This window comes from Lolium rigidum, chromosome 1 (assembly GCF_022539505.1).
Source record: "Lolium rigidum isolate FL_2022 chromosome 1, APGP_CSIRO_Lrig_0.1, whole genome shotgun sequence".
Taxonomy (NCBI): Eukaryota; Viridiplantae; Streptophyta; class Magnoliopsida; order Poales; family Poaceae; genus Lolium; species Lolium rigidum.
In genome coordinates this window covers 9,194,963-9,220,864 of record NC_061508.1, presented here as the reverse complement: position 1 = coordinate 9,220,864, position 25,902 = coordinate 9,194,963, and the positions used below count along the sequence as shown (strand labels likewise).

At 43.0% G+C, this 25,902-nt stretch overlaps 2 protein-coding genes and 3 long non-coding RNA genes across 5 annotated transcripts; 3 read left to right on the top strand and 2 right to left on the bottom strand.

Annotated features, from left to right (window-relative positions):
• Positions 1 to 541: 541 nt before the first annotated feature.
• On the top strand, positions 542 to 2,001 carry LOC124703766 (chalcone synthase 2-like). Its single transcript, XM_047235990.1, has 2 exons — positions 542 to 725; positions 1,001 to 2,001. Exons 1-2 carry the CDS (start codon positions 542 to 544, stop codon positions 1,999 to 2,001), a joined length of 1,185 nt encoding a protein of 394 aa, XP_047091946.1.
• A 915-nt stretch (positions 2,002 to 2,916) lies between these two features.
• Positions 2,917 to 4,539, top strand: LOC124667141. The gene is made up of 2 exons (XR_006991170.1): positions 2,917 to 3,684; positions 4,307 to 4,539. It is a non-coding gene; the product is annotated as an uncharacterized LOC124667141 (long non-coding RNA).
• Positions 4,540 to 5,542: 1,003 nt separating this feature from the next.
• Positions 5,543 to 7,043, bottom strand: LOC124667134. The gene is made up of 3 exons (XR_006991163.1): positions 6,969 to 7,043; positions 6,596 to 6,730; positions 5,543 to 6,426 (listed from the first exon to the last, which is right to left on the bottom strand). It is a non-coding gene; the product is annotated as an uncharacterized LOC124667134 (long non-coding RNA).
• Positions 7,044 to 7,452: 409 nt separating this feature from the next.
• On the bottom strand, positions 7,453 to 9,866 carry LOC124667125. Its single transcript, XM_047204454.1, has 2 exons — positions 8,211 to 9,866; positions 7,453 to 7,914 (listed from the first exon to the last, which is right to left on the bottom strand). Exons 1-2 carry the CDS (start codon positions 9,325 to 9,327, stop codon positions 7,877 to 7,879), a joined length of 1,155 nt encoding a protein of 384 aa, XP_047060410.1. The 5' UTR covers positions 9,328 to 9,866; the 3' UTR covers positions 7,453 to 7,876.
• A 6,088-nt stretch (positions 9,867 to 15,954) lies between these two features.
• Positions 15,955 to 17,590, top strand: LOC124684880. The gene is made up of 3 exons (XR_006997194.1): positions 15,955 to 16,172; positions 16,270 to 16,442; positions 16,554 to 17,590. It is a non-coding gene; the product is annotated as an uncharacterized LOC124684880 (long non-coding RNA).
• The last annotated feature ends 8,312 nt before the right edge of the window (positions 17,591 to 25,902 follow it).

The following is a 25,902-nucleotide window of genomic DNA, read 5'->3' as shown; positions in this document are numbered from 1 at the left end:
TTGTAGATACAATCCATAGGTATGTTGTATATTATTTTCAGATTTTTTCACATGATAAAAATATGTTTTATGTGAGTTGATCCTATGATCTCACCCAATTGATAGATCCTATACAAGTCTTCCCCGCTCTACTAGGGCCCTTTCGAGTTAATATCACAAGTGGTGGGGTCCCCGTCATTTCTCAGAAAGAAAAACTTTCTTCTATGCTGCGTAAGAAATTTTCGTCAATGATGTTGTCTCGATAACAAGGCAAGGCCGGGTACACTATGCTAGTCAGAGAAATGGTCAAAATAGGATAATATCAAAGGACCTCCCCACGAGATGCTCTTAGTCTTCCCCCACAAGCAGCAACGGCCTAGTGGTGGAGTTGTTGTAGGACACATAGAAAAATACGTTAACCCGGCCTTGCAGCGAGCCTATATATACCATGTGTGCTAACACATTCATTGCATCAGAGCAGCTGCAGCAGAAACTAGCGGAGCTTCCCAGCTAACGCATTACACATACACTCGCTAGCAAGTGAGGTCCGTCGGTGGTGGAGATGGCGGCTGTGAGTGTGGAAGAGGTGAGGAAGGCGCAGCGGGTGGAGGGCCTGGCGACGGTGATGGCCATCGGTACGGCAACACCGCAGAACTGCGTGTACCAGGAGGGGTACGCGGAATACTATTTTCGCGTCACCAAGAGCGATCACGTCAGCCATCTCAAAGAAAAGTTCAAGAAAATGTGTAAGTACATATATACGGATTATGCGTGCATTTCTTTTTTTGAAATGGAGGATGATGTACCCGGAATGCATGAGCTAGTATGGGTCCCGAGTCCCGACCCGACTTGTGACTGAATACGTACTTAATTACATTGAGATCGAGAAAAGAAGATTCAAAACACATTAATTAGGACTCGGCAGGCATCGTTAGATGCCATTGAAATGAACTTGCTAACATACTATACTAGATGGCACTGACATTCTTGGATTATTGTCTGGACGGTGACGGTGTTGCAGGTGACAAATCTATGATCCGGAAGAGGTATATGACCTTGACGGAGGAGATCTTTGAGGAACACCCCAGCATTGGCACGTATATGGCGCCATCGCTGGACGTGCGCCAGGACATCACGGTGGCCGAGATCCCGAAGCTGGGGAAGGCAGCAGCGCTGAAGGCGCTAAAAGAGTGGGGCCATCCACTGTCCAAGATCACGCACCTGGTGTTCTGCTCCACCTCGGGCGTGGACTTGCCGGGCGCCGATTACCAGCTAATCAAGATGCTGGGCCTCAGCCTGTCGGTGAGGCGTGTGATGTTGTACCAGCAGGGCTGCTTCGCCGGCGGGACGGTGCTTCGCGTGGCCAAGGACCTCGCAGAGAATAACCGCGGCGCTCGGGTGCTAGTGGTCTGCTCTGAGATCACCGCGCAGACCTTCCATGGCCCCTCAGACACCGAAATGGACTGGCTGGTTGGCCAGGCAATCTTCGGAGACGGCGCGGCCGCGGTGATCATCGGGGCAGACCCCGACCATGCCACGGAGAGGCCGCTGTTCGAGCTGGTGTCGGCAAGCCAAACCATATTGCCGGACACGGAGGGCTACGTTGGAGGCCACCTCCGGGAGGCGGGACTCACCTTCCACCTCCACAGGGGCGTGCCCATGGCCATCTCCAAGAACATCAAGCTTGCACTGGAGAATGCCTTCGAGCCGTTGGGCATCGACGATTGGAACTCCATCTTCTGGGTAGCTCACCCTGGTGGGCCAGCGATCCTAGACATGGTGGAGGCCGAGGCCAAGCTGGACAAAAAGCGGATGCGCGCCACCAGGCACATCCTATCCGAGTACGGCAACATGTCCAGCGCGTGCGTCCTCTTCATCCTCGACGAGATGCGTAAGAAATCTGCCGAGGACGGCCAAGCCACCACCGGCGAGGGCCTGGAATGGGGCGTGCTCTTTGGCTTTGGCCCTGGCATCACTGTGGAGACCGTAGTTCTCCGCAGCGTCCCCATCGCCGCCCCATGATCCATCTGCAAGGCCTACCTATCTGTCAGCACCTTATAGTACTACACCTAAAGTCCTCACACGATCGAGTACGGTTGTGTATAGGCGTGTGATCGTGCCCTAGTATCCGTATCCGTGAGTCTTGCATGGCTTTGGCATATGTTATGCCTCTTGTGTGGATATACTACCACATACACTTTGGAAAGTAACCAAGGTAGGTGGGTCCCGTTGATGTGTGAAAGTAATCGAGAAAATGTGTCATGGGTTGGTGATTCAATAGTAACTTGTGTACGAGTTCAAGCATACAGATTAAAAAGATACATGAGAAAATCTTTTATCTCTAAATAGGAGACCCCCACTACCATATTTTCCTGTTTTCTCCTGCTGCCACGTCATCTTCTTTCTCCCACCCCGTACGGTTTCTCAGTTGCGAAGGCATCGCTGCTCGCCTCCTCTTTGGATTCCCGCACAGGCTAGTTCTTCATACGTACTGAATCCAACTGAATGCATACAGTCTGAACCTGTTGGTGTTATTCACCAACTGAATGCAGCTCTAGGGGTTTCACAGGCAAGCATATCTAGTCAGGGTAAATAATGTAGATAACTGCCATGGATGTTTATTTGAGGGACCCTTCAAATTTATCTGAATTTATGTGTTCACTTTGTCACCTTTGAGGCTTTGAGCAATCGACAATGAACATAGTAGAGCAAGTTACCTCAATTCCGTCTCTTCAGAGACAAAAGGCCTACTTGCTTGCTAAAATTTGCCCAGAATCATCAAAGGCTGAAGAGATAAATTCGGATTGAAGACTTAATCCAACTCAGAATATTTCATTGCTGAAACAGAATCAATCAGTACGGTGGTAAGGAGTAGATCCAATACTGAAATCATTCATTCTCTATTATTTGATAGTCCAGTATAGTAGTACATCCATTTCTGAAACAGGAATGACCAGTCGATCCGAAACTCAAACATATTTGTTTATGTTTGAGGTCCAATTAAACACTCACAAGTTTATGTTTGAGGTCCACCAGCATATTTGTTTTCAGAATTGACAGCTGCCCATAATATTCAACCATCTACATATTAGAATTTATTTGAGGGATCCTTCAATGCACATAAAATAAATTTGAGGAAATTGCATTGCAGATGCTAAAGTTGCACTATGGTAAAAGCGCATATCTGTTAGTACAGTACTAATTCGGTGAGCATCTACTAGTGTTTTAGTTTGCAACTCTGAAGCTCTCATTTCTCATTGACATGGATAACTCTGAAACTGAAACTCACCTGACAGTATCAGCATGGTAGAAACTCACCTGACAGTATATGCATCTGTGTTGATAATATCTCTTTGACAGGTGCAATTTGCTCATAGTATGTAATGCCCATTTCTTCCTTTCTGGTTTTTCACAAACTATACATTAGCTGATAATTCTTATTGAGCATCTCAACTTATGTGCCCTGTGTTCCTTTGAATGAACATTTTTTAGTGACTTAGATGAGGATATCAATGATGATGGAGAGGACTATGTGAGCGAGGAAGACGACTATGTGAGCGGAAGACGACTATGTTAGTTTCTAAGATGACTACATGAGTGATGAAGAAGACTTGCTGATTGAAGAAGATGAGTATGATGAGAAGAAAGAAAGTTAATTATTGTAAATATAATTCTCTTTTGAATTCCAAAAGTGGCCAGTTCCAGGTACGTTGATGTACAGACCAAAATCGACCATTGATGTTCTCTTTAAGTCTCAGCATGTTCTTGTGATATATGTAAATCATCATAGCTTGATAGTTGACACAGACCTTCTTATTGACATTTGCAGTGGATTTAGTGATATAAATTTATGAACTATTGTTATTTTTCATGGTTAAGTTTCACTGCAATTTTTTTGAACCATGGTTAAAGATCTCCTAGCTAATTCCGTACACAAAGCACCTAAACAGTAAATACCACCTTGTTTTAGTTGTGATACACATATGTGACACTTCAGAGTCGTTTCATGGTGGCACAGTTGTTTTTGTGGTTTCCTGTAGTCTCGTTTCGGGGAATGCTGGAGGAAGTTTTTTGCTTTGTTAACTTGGGCTTTGCTTATGCACATCCATGATCACAGTTTAGGCAAAATTCACGAGTTTTTTACATATCATACAGTAGAATTTAATGTGCACATGGTGAATTGCTGCTGAAATCAATTCTGTCGTTAGCCTATCTGCTATTACCTCTGTTTACTTGGCTAAATCGTGCTTTTTGTAGTACAATTTTCATCTCCTTTTTGCTGAATCAAATTACTACTTCTCTCAATGCACAATGCTGAATACTGAAGGTGATGCTGATCACTGATGTTGTACCATCTCAGTCGTTTGGGTTCAACTGAAGGTGATGCTGCTCAGTGATGATGTTCAAAGTGGAAATATGGTGATGATTTTGACAGTATACAAACTGAGAGTGTCAAAATTTTCGTCTCCGTTTTGCTGAATCAAATTACTACAAACTGAGAGTGTCATAATTTTCGTCTCCGGTTTGCTCCGTGAGACATAGTGAGATATTATATTGAACATGGATTGACAGTATATATGTTGGTACTGTGTGTTCTTATTCTTGTATGACAATATGAATGTTCATATTATGTGCTCTGTTGAAATCCCTCACAAAAACACTCGAATTTAGATGTAAATCAGATAGGATTTTGAGGAGGAGTTCACACGCACGGGTTCAGACTAAAACCGAGAACTGGAGACTCTACCAGAGCTCCGTCTCTTCCTTGCCTTATCTCTATATTATTTTTTACACTCTTGTCCTCCTACCATTTACTATTTACACTTTAGTACATAATCACACAAAATATAAATTACAAATTTTATACTCAACACTCCCCCTCAAGATGGGGCAAACACATCATATAACCCCATCTTGCTACATAACCTAGAAAACACTTTTCCAGCTAGACCTTTGGTCATAATATCTGCTATTTGGTTTGAAGAGCTCACATAAGGCATACATATTATTCCCTGATCAAGTTTCTCTTTGATAAAGTGCCGGTCAATTTCTATGTGCTTTGTTCTATCATGTTGAACCGGGTTATGTGCTATATCTAGTGCAGCCTTATTATCACAATACATCATCAATGGTTTTTTCTGGAATAGACCCAACTCCGTCAGTAAGATTTTTAGCCATAAGACTTCACATACTCCATGAGCCATAGCTCTAAATTCCGCTTATGCAGTGGACCTTGCAACAACATTTTGTTTCTTACTACGCCAAGTAACTATGTTTCCTCCAACAAACATACAGTATCCTGATGTGGACCTTCTATCATCTAATGAACCAGCCCAATCAGCATCAGTATAACATTCTATTTGTAAGTTGCCACTTGACTTATACAATAAACCTCGACCTGGGCACCCCTTTAAATACCGAATGATTCGATTTACTGCATCCATGTGGTGAGTTATAGGATTGTGCATAAACTGGCTCACCACGCTTACTGCAAAAGCTATATCAGGACGAGGATGTGATAAATAGATCAAACGACCAACAAGTCTCTGATATCGCTCTCGGTCAACAGGTTCTCCTGGCTCACTAGTCAATCTGTGGTTTTGTTCAATTGGTGTTAATGCTGGACGACACCCGGACATACCAGTTTCTGACAATAGATCTAGCACATATTTTCTTTGGGATAAATAGATACCTCTTGAGCTTCGCGAGACTTCAATTCCAAGAAAATACCTCATTTGTCCGAGATCCTTGACTTCAAACTCGTTCATCAAATGTTGCTTCACTTTTTTAATACCTTCACCATCATCTCCTGTAATAACAATATCATCAACATAGACAATTAATATCGTCAGTTTTCCGGCACATCTTTTATAAAATAAAGTATGGTCAGCATTGCTCTGGTTGAAACCCAATTTTAACACAGCTTTCCAAAATCGATCAAACCAAGCACGAGGCGATTGTTTTAGACCATATAGTGAACGGCGGAGTTTCAACACCTTTCCTTCAGTTTGTGTTGTGCTAAAACCAGGTGGTATATGCATATAAATTTCCTCCTGGAGGTCTCCATGCAAGAATGCATTTTTTACATCCATCTGAAATAAATTCCATCCAAGATTAGCTGCACAAGATATCAAAGTTCTTAATGTATTCATTTTTGCTACGGGAGCAAATGTTTCCTCATAATCAACACCATAAGTCTGTGTGTAGCCTTTGGCCACTAACCGAGCTTTATACCTTTCTATTTTACCTTCAGGGTTATACTTGATAGTATAAACCCATTTGCACCCGACTGGTTCCTTGCCCTTTGGCCATTCTACCAATTGCCACGTATTATTCTTTTCTAGAGCAGTCATTTCCTCCAACATTGCTGCCTTCCATTTAGGATCATTAAGTGCATCCTTCCAATCTTTAGGTAGTGATGTAGAATCTAAGGATGCAATAAAGCTCCTAAAAGAGGAAGTACATCTGTCATATGAAACAAATTTTGCAAGATCATGTTTATATCCTACACAATCCTTTAGGCGTGCAGGTACATCTACTATTCTTTTTCTATTTCATAAGGCAATTGGTTCATCATTTATTTGAGTAGTAGAGGATGGTATATGGGTTTCGGTACCTTCAGTATCGCCCTCATCATGGGATATTTCTTCACTTGTTGGTGCCTCCTCTAGTACTTCTCGCTGGTTAATGGCTCCTTCATTAATTTCTTGTGGTACACTTTCTCCATCATGTGTTTCCATCTCCTCTTGACCTGAAAGATTTTCATACGATTCAGGTATTAATGTATTCTCACCTTCTTTATTTGTCTTGGTAACTTGCTCCCCCTCTGTTTCATCTGCAGAGCGTATAATATCCCCAATAGGTACCATTACAGTTCCCCTATCATTGTTCTCTTTTATGAGATTCTCCCCCTTGCTACATGTATCATTATCATTTTCATTTATGGAATAGAATGGTTCTTTCTCATGAAAGGTAACGTCCATACTCACAAAGAATTTCTTTTCAGCAGGAGACCAACACCGATACCCCTTTTTCGTGGGAAAATAGCCCACAAAGATACATCTAATGGCTCTTGGATCAAGTTTTCCCGCTGAACTCCTGTAATCATGAACAAAACAGGTACATCCAAATATTTTTGGTGGCACAATAAATGAGTTAGAACCATGCAAACATTCAATTGGAGTCTTATGCCCCAGAACTCTAGAAGGCATACGGTTTATTAGATAGGCAGCCGTTTTTACCGCTTCACCCCAAAGAAATTTTGGCACATTCATCATAAACATGAGAGCTCGAGCAACTTCCGGTAAATGTCTATTCTTTCTCTCTGCCACCCCATTTTGTTGTGCGGTACTCACACATGTGGTTTGATGTATAATACCATAAGTAGATAAGAAGTTACTAAATTCACCATTGATATATTCGAGTACCATTATCGGATCGTAATATTTTCACATTCATGCCATACTGGTTACGCACCATATTAAAAAAATCTTTGAATGCAGGGAGAACTTCAGACTTATGCTTTAGGAGGTACAACCATGTGCACCTACTAAAACCATCGATAAAGGTCACATAATATCTATCCCCTGTGAGGGCAGTTACAGCTGATGGACCCCATACATCCGAATGCACCACATCAAAAGGTAGCTTACTCCTCTCATTAGTACTAGGATAATTGGTTCTGGTGTGTTTAGCCAGTTCACACACATCACACAAAAGCTTCTCCTTACAATAATTTTTAGCTTGACATGGAAACATGCGACTAAGGACTTGGAACGACAAATGCCCTAGTCTATAATGCATTAGTAGCAATTCATCAGTAGCTGAACTATTCATCATACTGAGCGCACATGGAGATGGAGATGGATCATTGATAAGGTAGTAGAGGCCATCATGCTCAATTCCAGTCCCAAGATTTCTTCTTGTCTTCCGATCCTGAAATGTACACGAGTAAGGGTTGAAGGATGCCGTGCAATTACGTGACTTTGTAATTGAACTGACCGACATGAGGTCCACTGGAAAATTAGGGACATGCAAGACTGGATTTAAGGATAGAGATGGAGTACAATTAATGTTCCCATAACCCATTATGGGAGCTGAAGATCCATCAGCTATGCGTACCCTATCCTTTCCAGAACAAGGGGTATATGATGAAAAGTTCTTAGATGAGCTTGTCATATGATTTGTCGCCCCTGAATCAATTATCCAAGATGTTAAAAAATTATTCGTACCTTTCCCACAATGAGCGTTGGAGGTAGTTCCAATAGGACCTTCTGTAGTATTCGCCATAAGTTTGCCCTTAAATTCTTCAAGTGCTTGGGCTGTTACAGCAGACGGTTCCTCCCTAGATAGTGTAAGATGAGCTCGATCTGTCCTTCTTGCATTACTACTGCCACTAGTGAATTTGTTAAACTTTTTTTGTTGCCATCCAGGAGGGTAACCAACTAGATCAAAACAATTCTTCTTCAAATGGCCTGGTTGTTTACAGTAGTCACACACCTTCCCAGGTTTCCTCGTGTAGTAGAATCTAGTAACATTTTCATGTTGATTTCTTGAAGTACCAAGAGACAGATCTTGGTTAACTGAAGATAGTGCAGATCTGCCATCATTTTCTTGTGGAGCTGTGATTTGATTCGCCAATCTTGTTTCCTCTTCAAGTACACTAGCAATGGTTTGGTCTAGTGTAGGCCAATCTGGCGTGGCTTGTATGAGCTGGGAACGGAGATTGAACTCGGAGTTCAGGCCATCAAGGAAGGTCTGAACCAACAATGGTTCAAACCACTCACGAAGGAGTGAAACATCCATGGGATCATGTGCTTTGAATGGTCTGAAATACTCAAGGTCTCTATAAAGTTTCTTGATTTCTCCTGCATATTCAGTTACAGTCTTCTGCTCTTGCTTGATATGCCTTAGTTCATGGAAAATTCTACTGACCTGCATCTTGTTTGATTTCCCAGAGAATTGTTTCTCAATGCTTGTCCACACCTCAGCTGCAGAGTGAAGCCCTTCAACTTGTTCCCTCACAGTCTTCTCCATCGAACCGAGCAACCACACCATGACTCGCTTCTGTTGTTGGTCCCATTGCTCTTGTGCTACTTCTCCTGGCTTTTTCTCGTCTTCTCTCAGAAATTTCTCCAAACCGTGTGCCTCCAGGATCAACAAAGCATTTCGAGACCAGCTAAAGAAATCACCCGGACCGGTCAACCTGGCCGGATTTGGTTCTAAATTCTTTAGTACATCAGAACCACTAATTGCCTTTGTTTGTGCCTGCTCTAGCAACTGAGCCATCATCCTCTGCATGCTTTCAACGAGTTTCTCCACACCTGAATCCTTGTTAGGTTCTCCCATGATTCAGCTAAAAAGCTACAGCAGCTTGACCCAAAATTCAGCAACCAAACAAACTGAAACCAACAGCCCGCTTCCCACACGATTCAGCAAACCAACATACAAAAAAACTCAGCTCCTCTCCAACACACGTTGCAGAGCAAGAGGATTCAGTCCACCAGTTCACCTTTCAGCCTGAAGCAGATTTATACCTGAGACTTCCTCTTCCCCTGTTCTGGTCCAAGACGTGCACAGGATGGCCACAAGAAGAGTCAACAGCAACTCCAAATCTCTGTAGTGCGGGAGTAACTTCGATCCAGCTCGTCACAGCAACGGCGGCGGCCCGATGCCGACACAACGTTGTACCGGCGACGGCGCGACGGCGACTGCTCAAAGGCGGCGCCCACTCGCGGATGCACAGCACGACCAGAAATTGAAGAGAAGATCACTGTGGATCGGCCCGCTCTGATACCATGTTGAAATCCCTCACAAAAACACTTGAATTTAGATGTAAATCAGATAGGATTTTGAGGAGGAGTTCACACGCACGGGTTCAGACTAAAACCGAGAACTAGAGACTCTTTCAGAGCTCCGTCTCTTCCTTGTCTTATCTCTATATTATTTTTTACACTCTTGTCCTCTTACCATTTACTATTTACACTTTAGTACATAATCACACAAAATATAAATTACAAATTTTATACTCAACATGCTCATTCTTGTATGACAGTGAGCAGCACATGAAATGGGTTTTGAGGAATTTTGGAAAGTGCCACAAAATAGGTTTTGGGGCACATCTCAAAGTGCCCCTAATTGGATTTACTGGCACTTGGCAAAGTGCCCCTAATTAGATTTAGTGGCACTTGGCAAAGTGCCCCTAGTTGGATTTAGTGGCACATTTAGAAGTGCCCCTAATTGGATTTAGTGGCATTTGAGAAGTGCCCCTAATTGGATATAGTGGCACTTGAGAAGTGCCTCTGGGTAGTGCCCCAAATACCTTTAGAGACGCAAGTAAAGGTGGCACTTGAAAAAATGCCCCTATAGCTAATTAGTGGCACTTTGGTTCAAATTTGGGGCACTTTGAAATGCCCCAAATCTTATACCGTGATATAGTGCGTGGACTGGCCCAACCACATGGGCTGGATGTCATTTTCTGGGCTGGCGAACTATCTCATGAATCACTGGCCATCCTTCCAGAAAAAAAGCCGCTGTTTGTCTTCCTGGCGGAGAATCATCAGCACTTAATCCCCCGCCGCAGCGACGTACGGCCTCCTCACAAATAATGCTCATGAAACCAACCGATGCATCTCATTATTCATTGATTAGAAATTTATCGATTGAACTGAGCCGTCGCCGCCTCCAGGTTAAAAAGCAAGCCGTCCTACCATCCGCGTCAGACATACCAGGCTGCTCGGGTCACCACCTCGGTCGCCAGGCTGGTAGCTGGCTGCTCCCGATTTTAATTTCCCTTTCTTTTTTCAATCTCCAACATATGTTCCTTGATCTGCCAGGTTTCTCTCCGGCTCGAAAGATGCTCAACGTATAGCCACCAACCATGGATAGCAGTTCTGCCAGCATTGGGACATAAGATCTCATCTCTAACTCTTAATTTTTAATTTACATTGGATGAGCACATGCATCTTCTATTTTCATCATCTTGCTGGTCGCATGCATTTGTTACCCTGAAATTTCCCCTGATTTATTTAGTTACGTTACAGTTTGCTCTCCAACGTCAGGTCCTCTCTCAAATCTGAATAGGGGCATCTATGCTTTACTGTCCACTAACCACTATAGTGAGACAGGCCTTCCGATCTGTATAGGTACGTCTTCCTTCAAATTCTTATATTCCTGCAATTGATAAAGTGCCCTTTGGTACAGATCGGTTTGTGAACTATTTTCCTACAGTGTCTTTGATGTGCCAGTTCATATTGGCTAAGCACATTAAGTTAATTGCTTGCCTGGTTGCTTCCTTAGAATGATTCGTTATTGATTAGTTCAATTCTAGGTTCGCTTCTTGCAGAAGCGCACAAATGATGATTTATTCTGATGTTCACGGACAATAGGATGCAGCCGGTGCAGATCAACATCCTTCCTTCTCTTTGTAGCTTCTGCATCGCATTGCTTCTTATGATTTGTAACCAGGGTCATGCCCTACCAACCTTGAACAACGTCATATTTCAGAAGCAACAGGCCTATTGAATTTAGAAATGGTGACTGGAAGCGTACATAATTTTATTGACTGCTTTTTTTTTTGTAAAACCTACTAGCTATCCAGGTCAGGTATAGTGAACATATACTGTCAATTGTTTTACAGAGGGATTCTAAAAATCTATTTCAGCTGATGTTGCTCATACACACACAGCGAGACTCCTTATAAAAGTGCGGCTGCCAAGCGTTTATATTTCTCACACCTTTGGATATAGTTGTCAATGCAACCTTTGGGAGCTCCATTATTTCGATTTGCGGTGAAAAGTGGAGCACGTACGAGCCAATTTTACAATGGTCAATCGGTCTGCTATATATACATCCTACCACAACTGGTACAATTATCTGAACAACTTACTACTAGCTTCTCTTGGATCCACAGTTGATGGCCAAAAACTGCTCATATATTTTATACAACTCTGACCTCTTTTTTGTTCGGTCTAGATGCACCGTTTTTATGGTCAGTTTTCAGGACCTCACCATGCTAGGAAAAGGTTTTTCAGTTTGAACTAAAACATAACTTCGACGCCAGTTCAAGTATTGCACTGTCTTTTAGTTCTACTCATTTGGGTCGCCAGCTGACTTCACTTAATAGTGCCTCTCATTTTTCATTTCTTTCTATGACATATCGTTAAACGGGATGTTCTTCTATAAAGGACGACTGAGTGCACATGTCTCATTATCTAGATGTAAAATGAATGATGAATGAATGTCCTTTGGCTTGACAGATCAACTATGAATGATGTCCAGGTTACACATTTTCCCATTGTTACTCAACTTTTGCTTTCGCACCCCTCATTGTGTTCTTCCAATGAATTCAATATGCATCTTAGTCAGTGTTAGTATAGTCCATCTTTGAAAGATATAATCGAATTTAACTCCTAAGAAAAAACCCCCTTGAAATAAATATATTATGAGCTCTAATAATTCAATTTGCCATTGTAAAATAAAACTTGATAACAATTTGTATGCACATCTTCCTGCAGCAACGCGCAGGGAATCATCTAGTATACTAAGAGCATCTCCAACAGACGCTCTAAACTTGGCGCTGTAAAAATCACTTTAGAGCGCGCTCTATCCATGTTTTGTGCGCGAGGGTATATTCACCTCCAACAGAAGCTCTAAACCTTGGAGCTGTAAAAATCTGTACTTGTTTTGTGCGCGAGGGTATATTCACCTCCAACAGAAGCTCTAAACCTTGAGCTGTAAAAATCTGTACTTATTTCTGCGCGCGACGGATACAGCGCGCTCTTTTCGGCGCTGTAGATATAGTGCACGATATAGCGCTTTTGCCCCAAGCTGTATTTTACAGCGCGGGATAGAGCACTTGCTGGAACATAATTTTACACCCACGAGCTAAACTAGCCGCTTTTTTTGGATACAGCGCGGAATAGAGCGCATGCGCCGCACCGCTCTCTCGTTCGTGTGGCGGAAAAAACCAACATCTGTCTCTTAGGCTGGTCATAGTGGGGAGTAACTTAGACTAGTAACATATGTCATGTTACTAGTCTAGGTTACTACCTTCATAGTGGATAGTAACTTATATGTGGTGTCATGTATTGTGTCATTTATTATGTTGTAGACTCATCTTGCCTTGGGGTGTGTGATGTTATGTTAACATAGCTAGTTACCACATCACTCTCTTTCTTCATTTATTGGCATGCCATGTCACCAAAATGCTTTGAGATGTGTGATGTTACTAGCTATGTTACTCCCACTATGAGCAGTCTTAAAGGCCACGCCACCGCATCTTCCTTATCCTCTTGTCAAGTCTCCACCACTCATTCTCTCTCTCCAGAACAACACGGGAAGCGCCTCACAGAGTCACAGGAAGGTTCTAGGTGGCGGCCGCCGCCGTCGGTCTGGCGTCGAGGGATGCCGCCTTCGCCAGGAACACGCCGGGGAGGCAGCCACCGTTGGTTTGGCGTCGAGGGAGGCCGGTGCCGCCGGGAACACGCTTGGGGAGGCCGCCGCCGGGCTGGTGTCGAGGGCGGCCGGCTCCACCGGGAACGCGCCGGGGAGGTCGCCGCCGTCGGGCACTCCTCAAGGGAGGCCACCGCCGGGCTGATGTCGAGGGCGGCCGGCGCCACCGGGAACGCGCCGTGGAGGTTGCCGCTGTCGGGCACTCCTCAAGGGAGGCCGCCGCCAGGCTGGTGTCGAGGGCGGCCGGCGCAACCGGGAACGCGCCGAGGGAAGACGCCGCCGCTGGGCACTTCACAAGGGAGGCCGCCACCGCCGGACACACCCGAGGGAGGCTGCCGCTGATGGACGCGATGGTGGGGTACGCGCCATGAGGACTCCATGGCCGGCGTGTTGCCCTTACTACATCTCTGCAGCTGTGTCTCGAGGAGAAGAGATTCTCCAATTATGATAGCTAAATCCATCAACCACTACGAGTTAATCTGGCAACAGGCGATAGTAATCTAGTAGCCAGGTAAAATTAACCTGGCAATCAATCGGTGCTATAAATTAACCTCGCAATCAGTCGGTTATAATCTGGCAGCTAGATAAACTAACATGGCAATTAGTCGACTAATCTCGTAGCTAAGTAAAACTAATCTGGCAGTCTAAATGTAATTAATCTGGCAATCAGTCCTAGTGTATCTTATCTAAAGGTATGAACGGTGCGACCCCATGACGCTCTCCGGGTCTATCCACGCCAGCCGCACGTCGCGCGATTCCTGAGCGTTGCTCGTTTTCTTTTTTCAGGATTGGGCCATGTGTTGCCGTGTTATTGGGCGCGGTGGTTACACGTGAGACAAGACCAGAGCCTCCAGCCAAACCCTACCCCATTCCCCCGCAGCCGCCAATCTCTCCCCTCGCGCCCCCGTACCCGCCGCCACCTCACTGCTCCGGTCCCTAACCATCCTCCTCCCGTGTTCTTCCTCTGCACCGGCGCCGCCACCACCCCGCCTCCTCCCGTGCTCCTCCTCGTCTTGCTCGTGCTCTCATCTGACCGCTGCCTCAACTCCTCCAGAACTGGATAATAACCAGCCGTGACCCCGAGGCGTCCTCAAGGATCCTTGCCTCCGGTCGCCGGGAGGCCTTCGGTCACAGGGAGCACATGAGTGGCCGCTAGGAGGAGGGGAAGGGCAGCAGGGTGCTATGGCTAGAGGAGGCTGGCGAGCAAGATGTGGACCGACGGAGGGGTTCGGTGAGTTCTTGATTTCTCTCCCTTTTTGTGGCACGAGGTCTCCTGGAAGGGATTGGAGAAAAAAGCACTGTGCCCTCTCTCTATTGTTTCAGATGGGAAAGGGTGGAGGTTGCCAGGAGATGGGTGGTTATCGGGAGATGGGTGGCCGTAGGGATCCCTCTCCTCCATGGCATTAGTGACAAAATCCCCAAGGCCTAGGTAATTTCTTCATGTTCAGGTCTGGAACTCCTACCTGTGTAGTGGAATGGCTTTATTTCTTCCCCTTGCATCTTGTACGAAAAGGTGTGCAGAACGCCTTGATGTTGAATCTGTAGGAGTGGTGGATGAGATGATGAGAAAAGCCTACTCCATCCCCCTTCTCTCTATTTAATCCTCATAGATCTTGTATTTGTTTGCATGTTTCTCTCTCTCCAGCACCCACATTCTCAGATTTGTTTGTGCAGGTATTGGTTTATCTATGCCATAAGGTGTTTGACAAAAATCCTACAAGGAAAGTCTGATATTGCTTTGTTGTTTAGGATTTAATTTTTTCTGAAATTTAGCAGTGAACAATGGCTATACTTCTGTGGTTTGTTTTTTCAATGAAACTAATTTTGGATTTATGTCTTGCTGAGTAATGTATACACTTTCATTTCTTTGATTATATTTTTAATTTGCAGGGAATTACTAAATTATTATTGCTAGCTTTTGTCTAATGTCCTAAGCCTGAGGTTTCAGGGATCGATCTCAACTAGTCATCCCAAAGTTAAGTCAGACCTACATCATTTAGTTTTTGATGCTTTTTCTCTAGGATCTTTTATTAATAGCAATTCAGAGAAAACTTCATACATTTGTTGCTGCATTCGTAGATTCCTTTTAGGTAAAAATAAAACGCTGTTTTTTTCATGTATATAGTTTGTTGAAATAAATGACGAATGGTAACATTGTGGTATTGTCAAATTCTGGATAAAAAACTTTAGGATACACATTTTAGATTTATAATGTCTTGCTCTGTTACATGCAGGTATGAGAACCGGGATGCAAGATTCAGAAATTAAGGGAGCATTAAATTCTTGCCTTGATTGTTTCTGCTATTCTTTAATGGAGATAACAACTGTGCAGATATGTGGCATAGTTTGATCCACAATAATACATAGTCAAGTGGTTGATGATTTGATGGTATCAGTAGATTACTAAGTTGAAGATTGTGTAGCAGTATATATTCATAGGCCAATAGACCAGTGGAATACATAGTCAAGTTGGACGTCCATGCCATCGCCATTCTCGACAACAAAGAGAGGAACTGCAGAATATGCGTCCTAGCTTGTTTAGATTGGGAGTGCTAGCTTATCTAAAGGATCTTTCGTGCTAGAATTTTTTTGTCTTTGATTGCATGACATTTTTTTTTGTATATTTCAATAGGAGCAACACAATAGAGGAGGAGCAGCTGCAAATGCCTAACTGTGATGAAGAGGAACCAGCGGAAAGCAGCCCGTCATCATCAACATCCACCACCATAGCTGCTACTGAGGTTCTGGCTTCTTAAAGCAGGTAGTTGTGTTGTCTAACCTTTGCTCTTGCCTGCATACAGTTGTTCACTTGCCATCTGCATTTGTTGTTTGTTTCAGGTTATCTGCTGGGACTACTGTGAGCTGCTGCTGGAATTTTTTGCTGAACTTTCTCAGCTGTTTGAGAAGTAATAGATAATTTCAGTGTTCTTTTTGCTGATGAAGAACAGTGATGTTCTGTTGATTAAGAGCAAGAGCAGGGGTCCTTTAGCATGCCAACAAATTATCTCCAGGTAACTTATTACGTTGCACCTGGTACTTTTTAGCTATATCAAATGCATAGACGCATAACTTCACTGGATATTTGTCAAATATTTATGCAAGTGTTGAATTATCTTTTTCAGATTTGCGTTCTTTGCCTATATCGTCTCTGTCAACAGCTCGAGCACGGCCAGCAGGACTTAAGGACATGGTCAGGACATTAGTAATCATCTCCCCCTAATCATGATTTATGTCATTTTCCTCTATTTAGTTCCCACAGGTTATGGTGTCTTTTTATTCGATTAGGTTTGTGATACCTGCCGGACATTTGATCCAAAAATTTATTTAAGTATGCAGCTCTTGGTGTGGCTACCTATTGTTCTATCGAGAAAATTGATTCCATATATTTTTACACTCTTTATTGAACAATATATTTCTACACGTTAGTCATTTGTACGGTGCAGGTTCATGAACAATAATGGTTGTAGAATGATTCCATATTTTCTCTGATTGAGTGCCCAATTCATACATGTTTTGATTCTTTATGTTTTATCCTAATTTATTCACGAGGTCTTGAAAGTTTTCCCCTTATGTCAGACTGGTCATAACTAATTATTGGCCACCATCTTTAATTATGTAACAAGTTATGTGAATAGTTTCTATCAATGTATATGTTGCTGGTAGCAGTGACCAATCAGCAAAATGCCTTGTTGCTTCTCATCGGATGCTTTCTCAATTATGCGCGTGGCTGAGGTTTCTGACAACGAATCTGGTGGGGCGGAACACATTGTCGTCGTCTCTTGGTGCGTAGAGTTCACTCTTCACACTCATTATCGTGGCTCCATGTGTTGACTGACTATCCAGGCTGCATTTCCAAGATGTCTTCCTCATTTGTTTTCTTAAGCTGATGCACGGTGTGATTGAGTTATTTGTTATCTTAACATAACTATTACGCTTCTATGTTAAATCGTAAAAAAAATTACTCCTTCCAAATAAGATGTTTATTTCTTGAATATGGAAGGCTATTGTGTTCGTCTACATGTCATGCTCTGGATTTCTTCACAGACAGATGTAGGTCTGCAACTTTTGACTAACTAAAATATTATTTTCATATTTTATTTGTATCTGCCCTCTAAAGTCATGAATTTAAGTATTTTGTAGATCCTTTTCTGTCATATATATATATATATATATGGATCAACGAGTCGAGCTTTGTTGTGTCTCGGTTGGACAATATTGACTTATGTGGGATCTGTGCTAACATCCGGTCTGAAGTTTTTCAAGAATTATTCAGTAGATAACTTGCAACCTCTCTCCCTGATCTATTCATTCATGGACATATATTTTCCCCTTTTTTGCGAATGACATATATTTTTCCTTATTTGATGAAATCCATCGTTTTTGTGTAGGTTATTTTTATCCCCTTCTCTTCATGCCCTTAGCAATGCCCACTTTAATTGTGTAGTTTGGTGTTCTTTTATTTTTGTACATTTTTCTACTGAGTTGCTTGAGCAACAATTGCGTTCATTTCCTTCTATATGATTAATAACACTTGATTTATGATATGCCCGAGGGAAAGGTGTTATTTCTCATCCGCTACAAAACTATTTTTTGTTGCTTCGGTCCAAGGTCAGATCGTCTGATCTAAAGATACTCCACTCCTCATTAAGTTTTTAACATATTTGGAGATAAAGTTGAAAACTTGAAATGATCTGCATATTTTCATGCTACTGCCAAATGAGTAGGTTTGAATAGGTTAGCCTGCTTTCAAAAATCAATACCGACGTTTTCCATGTCAAATTATGAAAATTTTCTATTAGCATTACAAGGCTAAAATACATGTGCTGACATGGTAACATGTTCACTGTATGTCTGTATTTTCAGTATTTTTACGCATTCATCATTGCAAAGTAGTGCTCGTGGTTGTCGGCAGGCACCGCCACCAAACATCGTGCCGGCGCCGGGAGGAGCGCTGGCGCCCGGCAGTAAGGGCCTGCTGCTTGAACCGTCCCTGCACGTCGTGCCTGTCTGTCTTGCACATCTCCGTTATGTTATGCTGGACTCACTGACCTTCTCCACGTTTTCAACGTCACTGAGGTCTCCAGCCAGCAGCACAACATAGTGGTTGTTTTGGAGAGATGGAGGTCTGAGATATTCGACTCCGTCGTGCACGGCAGCAAGATGGTGCTCGCAGTTGCGGTATTGCACTGGTCAATGGTGACATCCCAATTCATGTAAAGATCAACAACCTGTAGCGCCTATCAAGCCGGTACCCTCTAGCCCTAGGTATTTTTTATACTGCTCAACATAAATAAATTTTATCATGTATTTCAGTATTTGTTGTATATCACATTTTCAGTTGTTCTACACCACTCTCCCTTTGTGTTTTTATGCATGTTTGATATCGAAATCTAATCGTGCATGGAGCTCTTGGTGACGGGAAATTGGTCTATCTGGAAAATAATTGATTTCTGGCAATTGTCTCAGGCTCCTCACTTCTTAAGTTTGTCCATGAATTTCAGCTAGGCCATAAAAGACAAAAGTTTGAGCAATAAGCTGGGTGTCTGTTCTGACTAAAAAAGATGTGCGACGGAATCATCTTCAGATCTCAGATGACCTACTTGGATGGCTTTTATTACTCCTATATGATTTTTCCCTTGCTATAGTGCAATTATACGGATATGTGTACGTGTGATCGCGAGAAAAATCTTCAGTTATTTTATTTAAGAAACATTGGTTCATGTGGTTTACCTTTGCTGTGCCTTTTCTATACATGTACTGTTATTTTCTTGAGCTGCATTTTTAGATTATTAGTGTTTAATCCATGTGGTAAGAAAATGTGTCATGTGTTTTGCTATATGCTTATATCATATCAAGCAAAATTAAGGGTGTATGTGTTGGAATATACTTCGGATAAAGGGGGTTTAATAAGGCTATTTGTTGCAGTGGCGTATTGACCAACTGTATGCTAAAATTTGCGGTGTTATTCACTTTATAATTAGTTTTCAGATCCATGGACCAGATGTTTATGCTCAATGTGCAATTTGGCAGGGAGGCCAAAATAATTTTATCTGGCTACACTAAAATCCATTGTAAGCTACAGTGTATTTGGGAGTTGGGATTTTTTTGTTGAGATTAAAAATTATGCATTACAGATAAATCTTGTTTATGGTGGTTTTGAGCATGCTTCAGTTTTCTTTTACTCTGCAAATTCTGCATCTGATTTTGTTATAACACTATTAAAATAAAATACAGGTTCACGGACACATATGGGGTGTCTGATCTCATCTCTGGATATGGACAATATCTTCAAGGCAGAGATTTTAGAGGTCAGGATGTTTCATGAGATATTTTTGTTGAGATTAAAAATTATGCATTACAGATAAATCTTTTTTATGGTGGTTTTGAGTATGCTTCAGTTTTCTTTTACTCTGCAATTTCTGCATCTGATTTTGTTATAACACTATTAAAATAAAATACAGGTTCATGGCTCTGGATATGGACAATATCTTCAAGGCAAAGATTTTAGAGGTCAGGATGTTTCATGATTGAGACTACAGATTAATAGCTCAAAATGCATAGCCTCATTCAGTTTGAGCGAATAAATAGGCTCTCATGTTAAAAAATATTGCTTTGGCATGCTACAATATATAATTTTATTCAGGATGTGCTGGAGATGCGATTTTAGAAAATAGTTAATTTCCCGTGCTTTTGCTCATGGGGTAGCTCTGAAAAATTATCCAACAAAGAGGGTGCATGATGAGCAGCTCCGCTTTTGTCATACATGTACTTTATACTGAACCAATCAATCTGCTACAAAAAGGAGGAGACCAATATAATCAGAATAATGCATAAAAATGATTTACTTTCTCAGACTACAAACAAGAAAGCACAAATGTTCTTTATGTACCAGCCAAGGCTGATATCTTTTTACCCTTAGCTAATATGATCTTCCGTCCTTTCTTACTAGGTTTAAGCCATGGCATACATCATTCTATTGGAGAAGCCCCAGTCTACTTCCTTTGAGCAAGCGCTGTATAGGTTGTTGGCTTTAGTTTGTAGTAAGACATGTTGTATTAAAGAAGATTTACATATTGTTTCGATGACATGTATTAATGAAGATTTACATATTGTCTTGCCCATCAGATAGCCTTTCATTTGATTTCTACATAAGCTTAATATAGTGTTTTACAAACTATTTATTGGGGTAGTGAGCCAAGGCGAGCCCCAAAATATTTCTCTATTTCCTTAAAAGTATGTGTGTGTGCTACTCCGTTTGTGATTTTGTTTCTTTTATCCTAATATCTTTCTATTCACTTGGTTTTTTAAAAGCTAAAACACGCATTAATATTGGTGCGAAATCCACGGGATCGTGCGCCAAGGCGCACATCTAAATCTAGTACTCCTAGTTGTTATATATAGTGGTTTCAAGTACTACTGTGATTTCTTGATTAGTTGATCCAGGAAAAGTCACTGGATTTATTTTTGAGATATAACGGGATGACGCGTGCAACCTGCTGGAATTCTCATAATTGTTGAACCATGCGGGAGTACGTCGTCTCACATGGGTATGTGGGGTCATGTTCTGTCACACATGGTGCACAGTTGCCAAGGGGGTGGGTATGTGGGGTCATGTTCTGTCACACATGGTGCACAGTTGCCAAGGGGGCAGCGAGAGGGAAAAGCGTGGGATTATTTTGGAAGTTGCATTGCCGCCGCATAGATTGGCTTTGGTGCGGTGCCGCCGCCTAGCACATCCCAAGACACATAATACATATATACTCCCTCCATTATCTTTTAATTGTCTCGAATTTAGTATAACTTTATACTAAATTTGAGTTAATTAAAAATGACACATGTTTGTAAGCGTTTTTGGACATTTTATCAGAGAGGGAAGTGTTAAAATTCCTGCTGGGCTGACCACGGGTGTGTTAGGGAGTGCTCCAATTTACCCAATTTCACTTCCTCTCTAAAATCCACTCCACCTCCTTGCTCTAGAGCTACAGAAAAGTGTTTGGGGGTGCTTGTTCACTACATGAAACACACGGTGTGCCGACGGCCAGAAATTGTGCCGACGGTTTTTTATCGGGGCCATCGGCACAGGACCTAGTCCTGAGAGTCAACCAACGGCGTCTTCGGCACAATGTAGCCGTCTCATCTGCACCATAAGTACAATTATGTATCAAATGCAATCACCATGCTAAAATTAGTATTGTGCGGACTATATATACGAGAAAATAGTTGCTAACTTTTAGGACCAAAAAGAGGAGATATCTTAGTAAATAAAATCAAGTGGCATCCTCACAAACATTTCATCAAACACCTCTTGTGCACATGAAGAAAAAAAGCTAGCATAAACCTCCACCTTTCACCACCAAGGAAAAAAATGTAGGGAGGTGAGGGGGCTGGCTGTGTATATATAGGCCTGAACCTTTTGTCCCGGTTTGTGGCTCAAACCGGGACAAAAGGGGTGCCAGCAGGCCGCAGAAGGCCTCAAAACCTTTTGTCCCGGCCCTATCCACCACGCGCGACAAAATGTTCCTAACGGACCAGGAAAAAAGCCCCCGTGCCCTCCAACTGGTTTCGGGGCGACATGGCCAGGCCATTTGTCCCGGCTCCAGACTGGGCCGGGACAAAAGGCCTGGACGAAAGCCCAGTTTTCTACTAGTGTATACTCGACGCCGAGTGGCGGAGCTGGAAATAGACATGGATATCAAAGTTCGAAAAAGAACCTCACTGGTGTTAAAAAAAATAGGTTTTACAAGGTCAATTAAATGTATTCATGCAAACTGAGCTTGGCTTTGGTGGTTAGGTTTCTTGTGGTGGAACCAGCCCACCGAAGTTTAAGTCCTAGTCCTAGACTTAATATGGGTGTTTGCATTTACCTAAATTAATATTAGGATTTATCGGCGCTTTTCTTTCAGTGGTAGGTGACGTGTCCGTCAACAGCAGGACGCCAATGGTGACTTCGTCAACCTCATGGTATACCGGCTCGGTCCCTCGAAGATGCTCATAGGGGTAGGGTGTCGTGCGTGCGTTCATAGGGTGAGTGTACGTGCGTGTTTATAAGCGTCTACGTTGTAATGTGTTCTCAAAAAAAACTTAAATATATTCATAGCTGGGAATTACTACACATCAGTTTTTTTGTCTTGTCGCTTGACAAGGTAGTTAGTATGCCGCTCCGCCCGAGTATAGACCTAGGCAGCCTGTTGCCTCAATTGATCAAGACCTACGTGTTGTGAAGTGTATAAAGTAGATTGCCTAGCCCTTTTCATTAGTTCGGACTTTTGGTTCAAGTGGCTAGCGCATGAATCTTAACATGGTATCAGAGCCCCAGGTCTCGAGTTCAAATCCTGGCTTTCACATGGTTTTCGCAATTAAGCCTAAAAATTGCTGTTGCCCCCTCTTTAGCCACCGCCGATGCCCCGTTTCGGTGTGCTCTTCTTCTTTCACGTGTTGACTTTCTCTTCTCCCGTCACACGCGAGTGGGGGTGTTGTGAAGTGTATAAAGTAGATTGCCTAACCCTTTCCATCAGTTCGGACTTTTGGTTCAAGTGGCTAGTGCATGAAGCTTAACACTACGCAGCCTGCTGCCTCGATTGATCAAGACCCGAGGGAGGACTTCTTAGCTAACTGAGAATTAATTTTTTACTACTTAAGAGTAACAAAGTTTAATTGCATCGTGATTCGTGTATAAAAGTTGTTGGATTATTAGGCAATTTCCGTATGAGATTAATTACCGAAAGCAACATTACATATGCACAAGCATACTTAACCACACACATCAGACTAAGCACATGCATCAGATCTGAACATGGAACAAGTAGCAGTGCAAGGTAGGAGAGGAAAAGCACGTACATCGCGACCGGGAAGGTCGCACCAGCAGCACCACCACCACCACCATCGGTATTGTTGATGTCGTCCATGGTGTAGTCGGATCTGTCGATGAAGCAGCCGATCCGTCGAAGAAGAGCACGAACAGTAGCGAGCAGTCGCGCCGAGACGCTCCCCAAAAACCTTATCGCCCGTCTCCCGGTGCAGGATCTCAACGGACGGAGTTTCGGAGGCCTGCTCTCCCGGACGGCTGTGCACGCAGTCGCCGGGATGGGGAAGACTAGAGAGTAGCGCAGCAAAAGGAACTTCGCGAGAGAGATGGACTAGAGAGTTCTGAGAACTGTATGTATCTCTAGATCTGATCTGTCTCCTGGTATAGCCTGGGAAGCCGACCCGACCGCGTTGCCACGCGTAGGAAGCCAGGGACACGCGGCGAGCATGCACATGCAGGCCGACACGTACCCAACACAGTTGGTGCATGATACGCGTAGATGCACACGTCCGTTGGGAACCCCAAGTGGAAGGTATGATGCGTATAGAAGCAAGTTTCCCTCAGTATGAAACCAAGGTTTAATCGAACCAGTAGGAGCCAAGAAGCACATTGAAGGTTGATGGTGGCGAAATGTGATGCGGCGCAACAACAGGGATTCCGGCGCCAACGTGGAATCTGCACAACAAAACCAAAGTACTTTCCCCCAACGAAACAGTGAGGTTGTCAATCTCACCGGCTTGCTGTAACAAAGGATTAAACGTATCGAGTGGAAGATGTTTGCAAAGAAAACAGTAAAACACAATTGCGATAGATTGTATGCTATGTAAAGAATAGGACCGGGGTCCACGAGTTCACTAGAGGTGTCTCTCCCATAAGATAAAAGCATGTTGGGTGAACAAATTACAGTCGGGCAATTGACAAATAGAGAAGGGCATAACAATGCATATACATGATATGATAAATATAGTGAGATTTAATCCGGGCATTACGACAAAGTACATAGACCGCCATCCAACTGCATCTATGCCTAAAAAGTCCACCTTCAGGTTATCATCCGAACCCCATTCGGTATTAAGTTGCTAAGCAACGAGACAATTGCATTAAGTATGGTGCGTAATGTAATCGACAACTACATCCTTAGACATAGAATCAATGTTTTATCCCTAGTGGCAACAGCACATCACAACCTTAGAACCTACTGTCACGATCCCAGGTGTCAACGAAGGCATGAACCCACTATCGAGCATAAATACTCCCTCTTGGAGTTAAGAGCAAAAACTTGGCCAGAGCCTCTACTAATAGCGGAGAGCATGCAAGATCATAAACAACACATAAACAATAGACTGATAATCACCATAACATAGTATTCTCTATCCATCGGATCCCGACAAACACAACATATAGTATTACAGATAGATGATCTTGATCATGTTAGGCAGCTCACAAGATCCAACAATGAAGCACAACAAGGAGAAGACGACCATCTAGCTACTGCTATGGACCCATGGTCCAGGGGTGAACTACTCACTCATCACTCCGGAGGCGATCATGGCGATGAAGAGTCCTCCGGGAGATGAATCCCCTCTCCGGCAGGGTGCCGGAGGCGATCTCCCGAATCCCCGAGATGGGATTCGCGGCGGCGGTGTCTCTGGAAGGTTTTCCGTATCGTGGCTCTCGGTACTGGGGTTTTCGCGACGGAGGCTTTAAGTAGGCGGAAGGGCAACGCGGGGGCCACACGAGGGCCCCACACCCTAGGTCGGCGCGGCCAGGGCCCGGGCCGCGCCGCCCTATGGTGTCGGCGCCTCGTGGCCCCACTTCCTTCCCTCTTCGGTCTTCCGGAAGCTCCGTGCAAAAATAGGACCCCGGGCGAAGATTTCGTCCAATTCCGAGAATATTTCCTTGCTAGGATTTCCGAAACCAAAAACAGCAGAAAACGACAGAATCGGCTCTTCGGCATCTTGTTAATAGGTTAGTTCCGGAAAATGCATAAATATGACATATAATGTGCATAAAACATGTAGGTATCATCAATAAAGTAGCATGGAACATAAGAAATTATCGATACGTTGGAGACGTATCAGCATCCCCAAGCTTAGTTCGCTCGTCCCGAGCGGGTAAAACGATAACAAAGATAATTTCGAAGTGACATGCCATCATAATCTTGATCATACTATTTGTAAACATATGTAATGAATGCAGCGATCAAAACAAAGGTAATGACATGAGTAAACAAGTGAATCATAGAGCAAAGACTTTTCATGAATAGTACTTCAAGACAAGCATCAATAAGTCTTGCATAAGAGTTAACTCATAAAGCAATAAATCAAAGTAAAGGTATTGAAGCAACATATAGGAAGATTAAGTTTCAGCGGTTGCTTTCAACTTATAACATGTATATCTCATGGATATTGTCAACATAAAGTAATATAACAAGTGCAATATGCAAGTATGTAGGAATCAATGCACAGTTTACACAAGTGTTTGCTTCTTAAGGTGGAAGGAGATAGGTAAAGCCGACTCAACAATAAAAGTAAAAGAATGGTCCTTCAAAGAGGAAAGCATCGATTGTTGTATTTGTGCTAGAGCTTTTATTTTGAAAACATGAAACAATTTTGTCAACGGTAGTAATAAAGCATATGAGTTATGTAAATTATATCTTACAAGTT

Coding starts and splice junctions, on each gene's coding strand:
- LOC124703766 (XM_047235990.1), top strand. CDS start 542: ATGGCGGCTGTGAGTGTGGAAGAGGTGAGGAAGGCGCAGCGGGTGGAG. Junction 726..1,000: donor AGAAAAGTTCAAGAAAATGT/GTAAGTACATAT, acceptor ACGGTGTTGCAG/GTGACAAATCTATGATCCGG.
- LOC124667125 (XM_047204454.1), bottom strand. CDS start 9,327: ATGGGAGAACCTAACAAGGATTCAGGTGTGGAGAAACTCGTTGAAAGC. Junction 7,915..8,210: donor CAACGCTCATTGTGGGAAAG/GTACGAATAATT, acceptor TGTACATTTCAG/GATCGGAAGACAAGAAGAAA.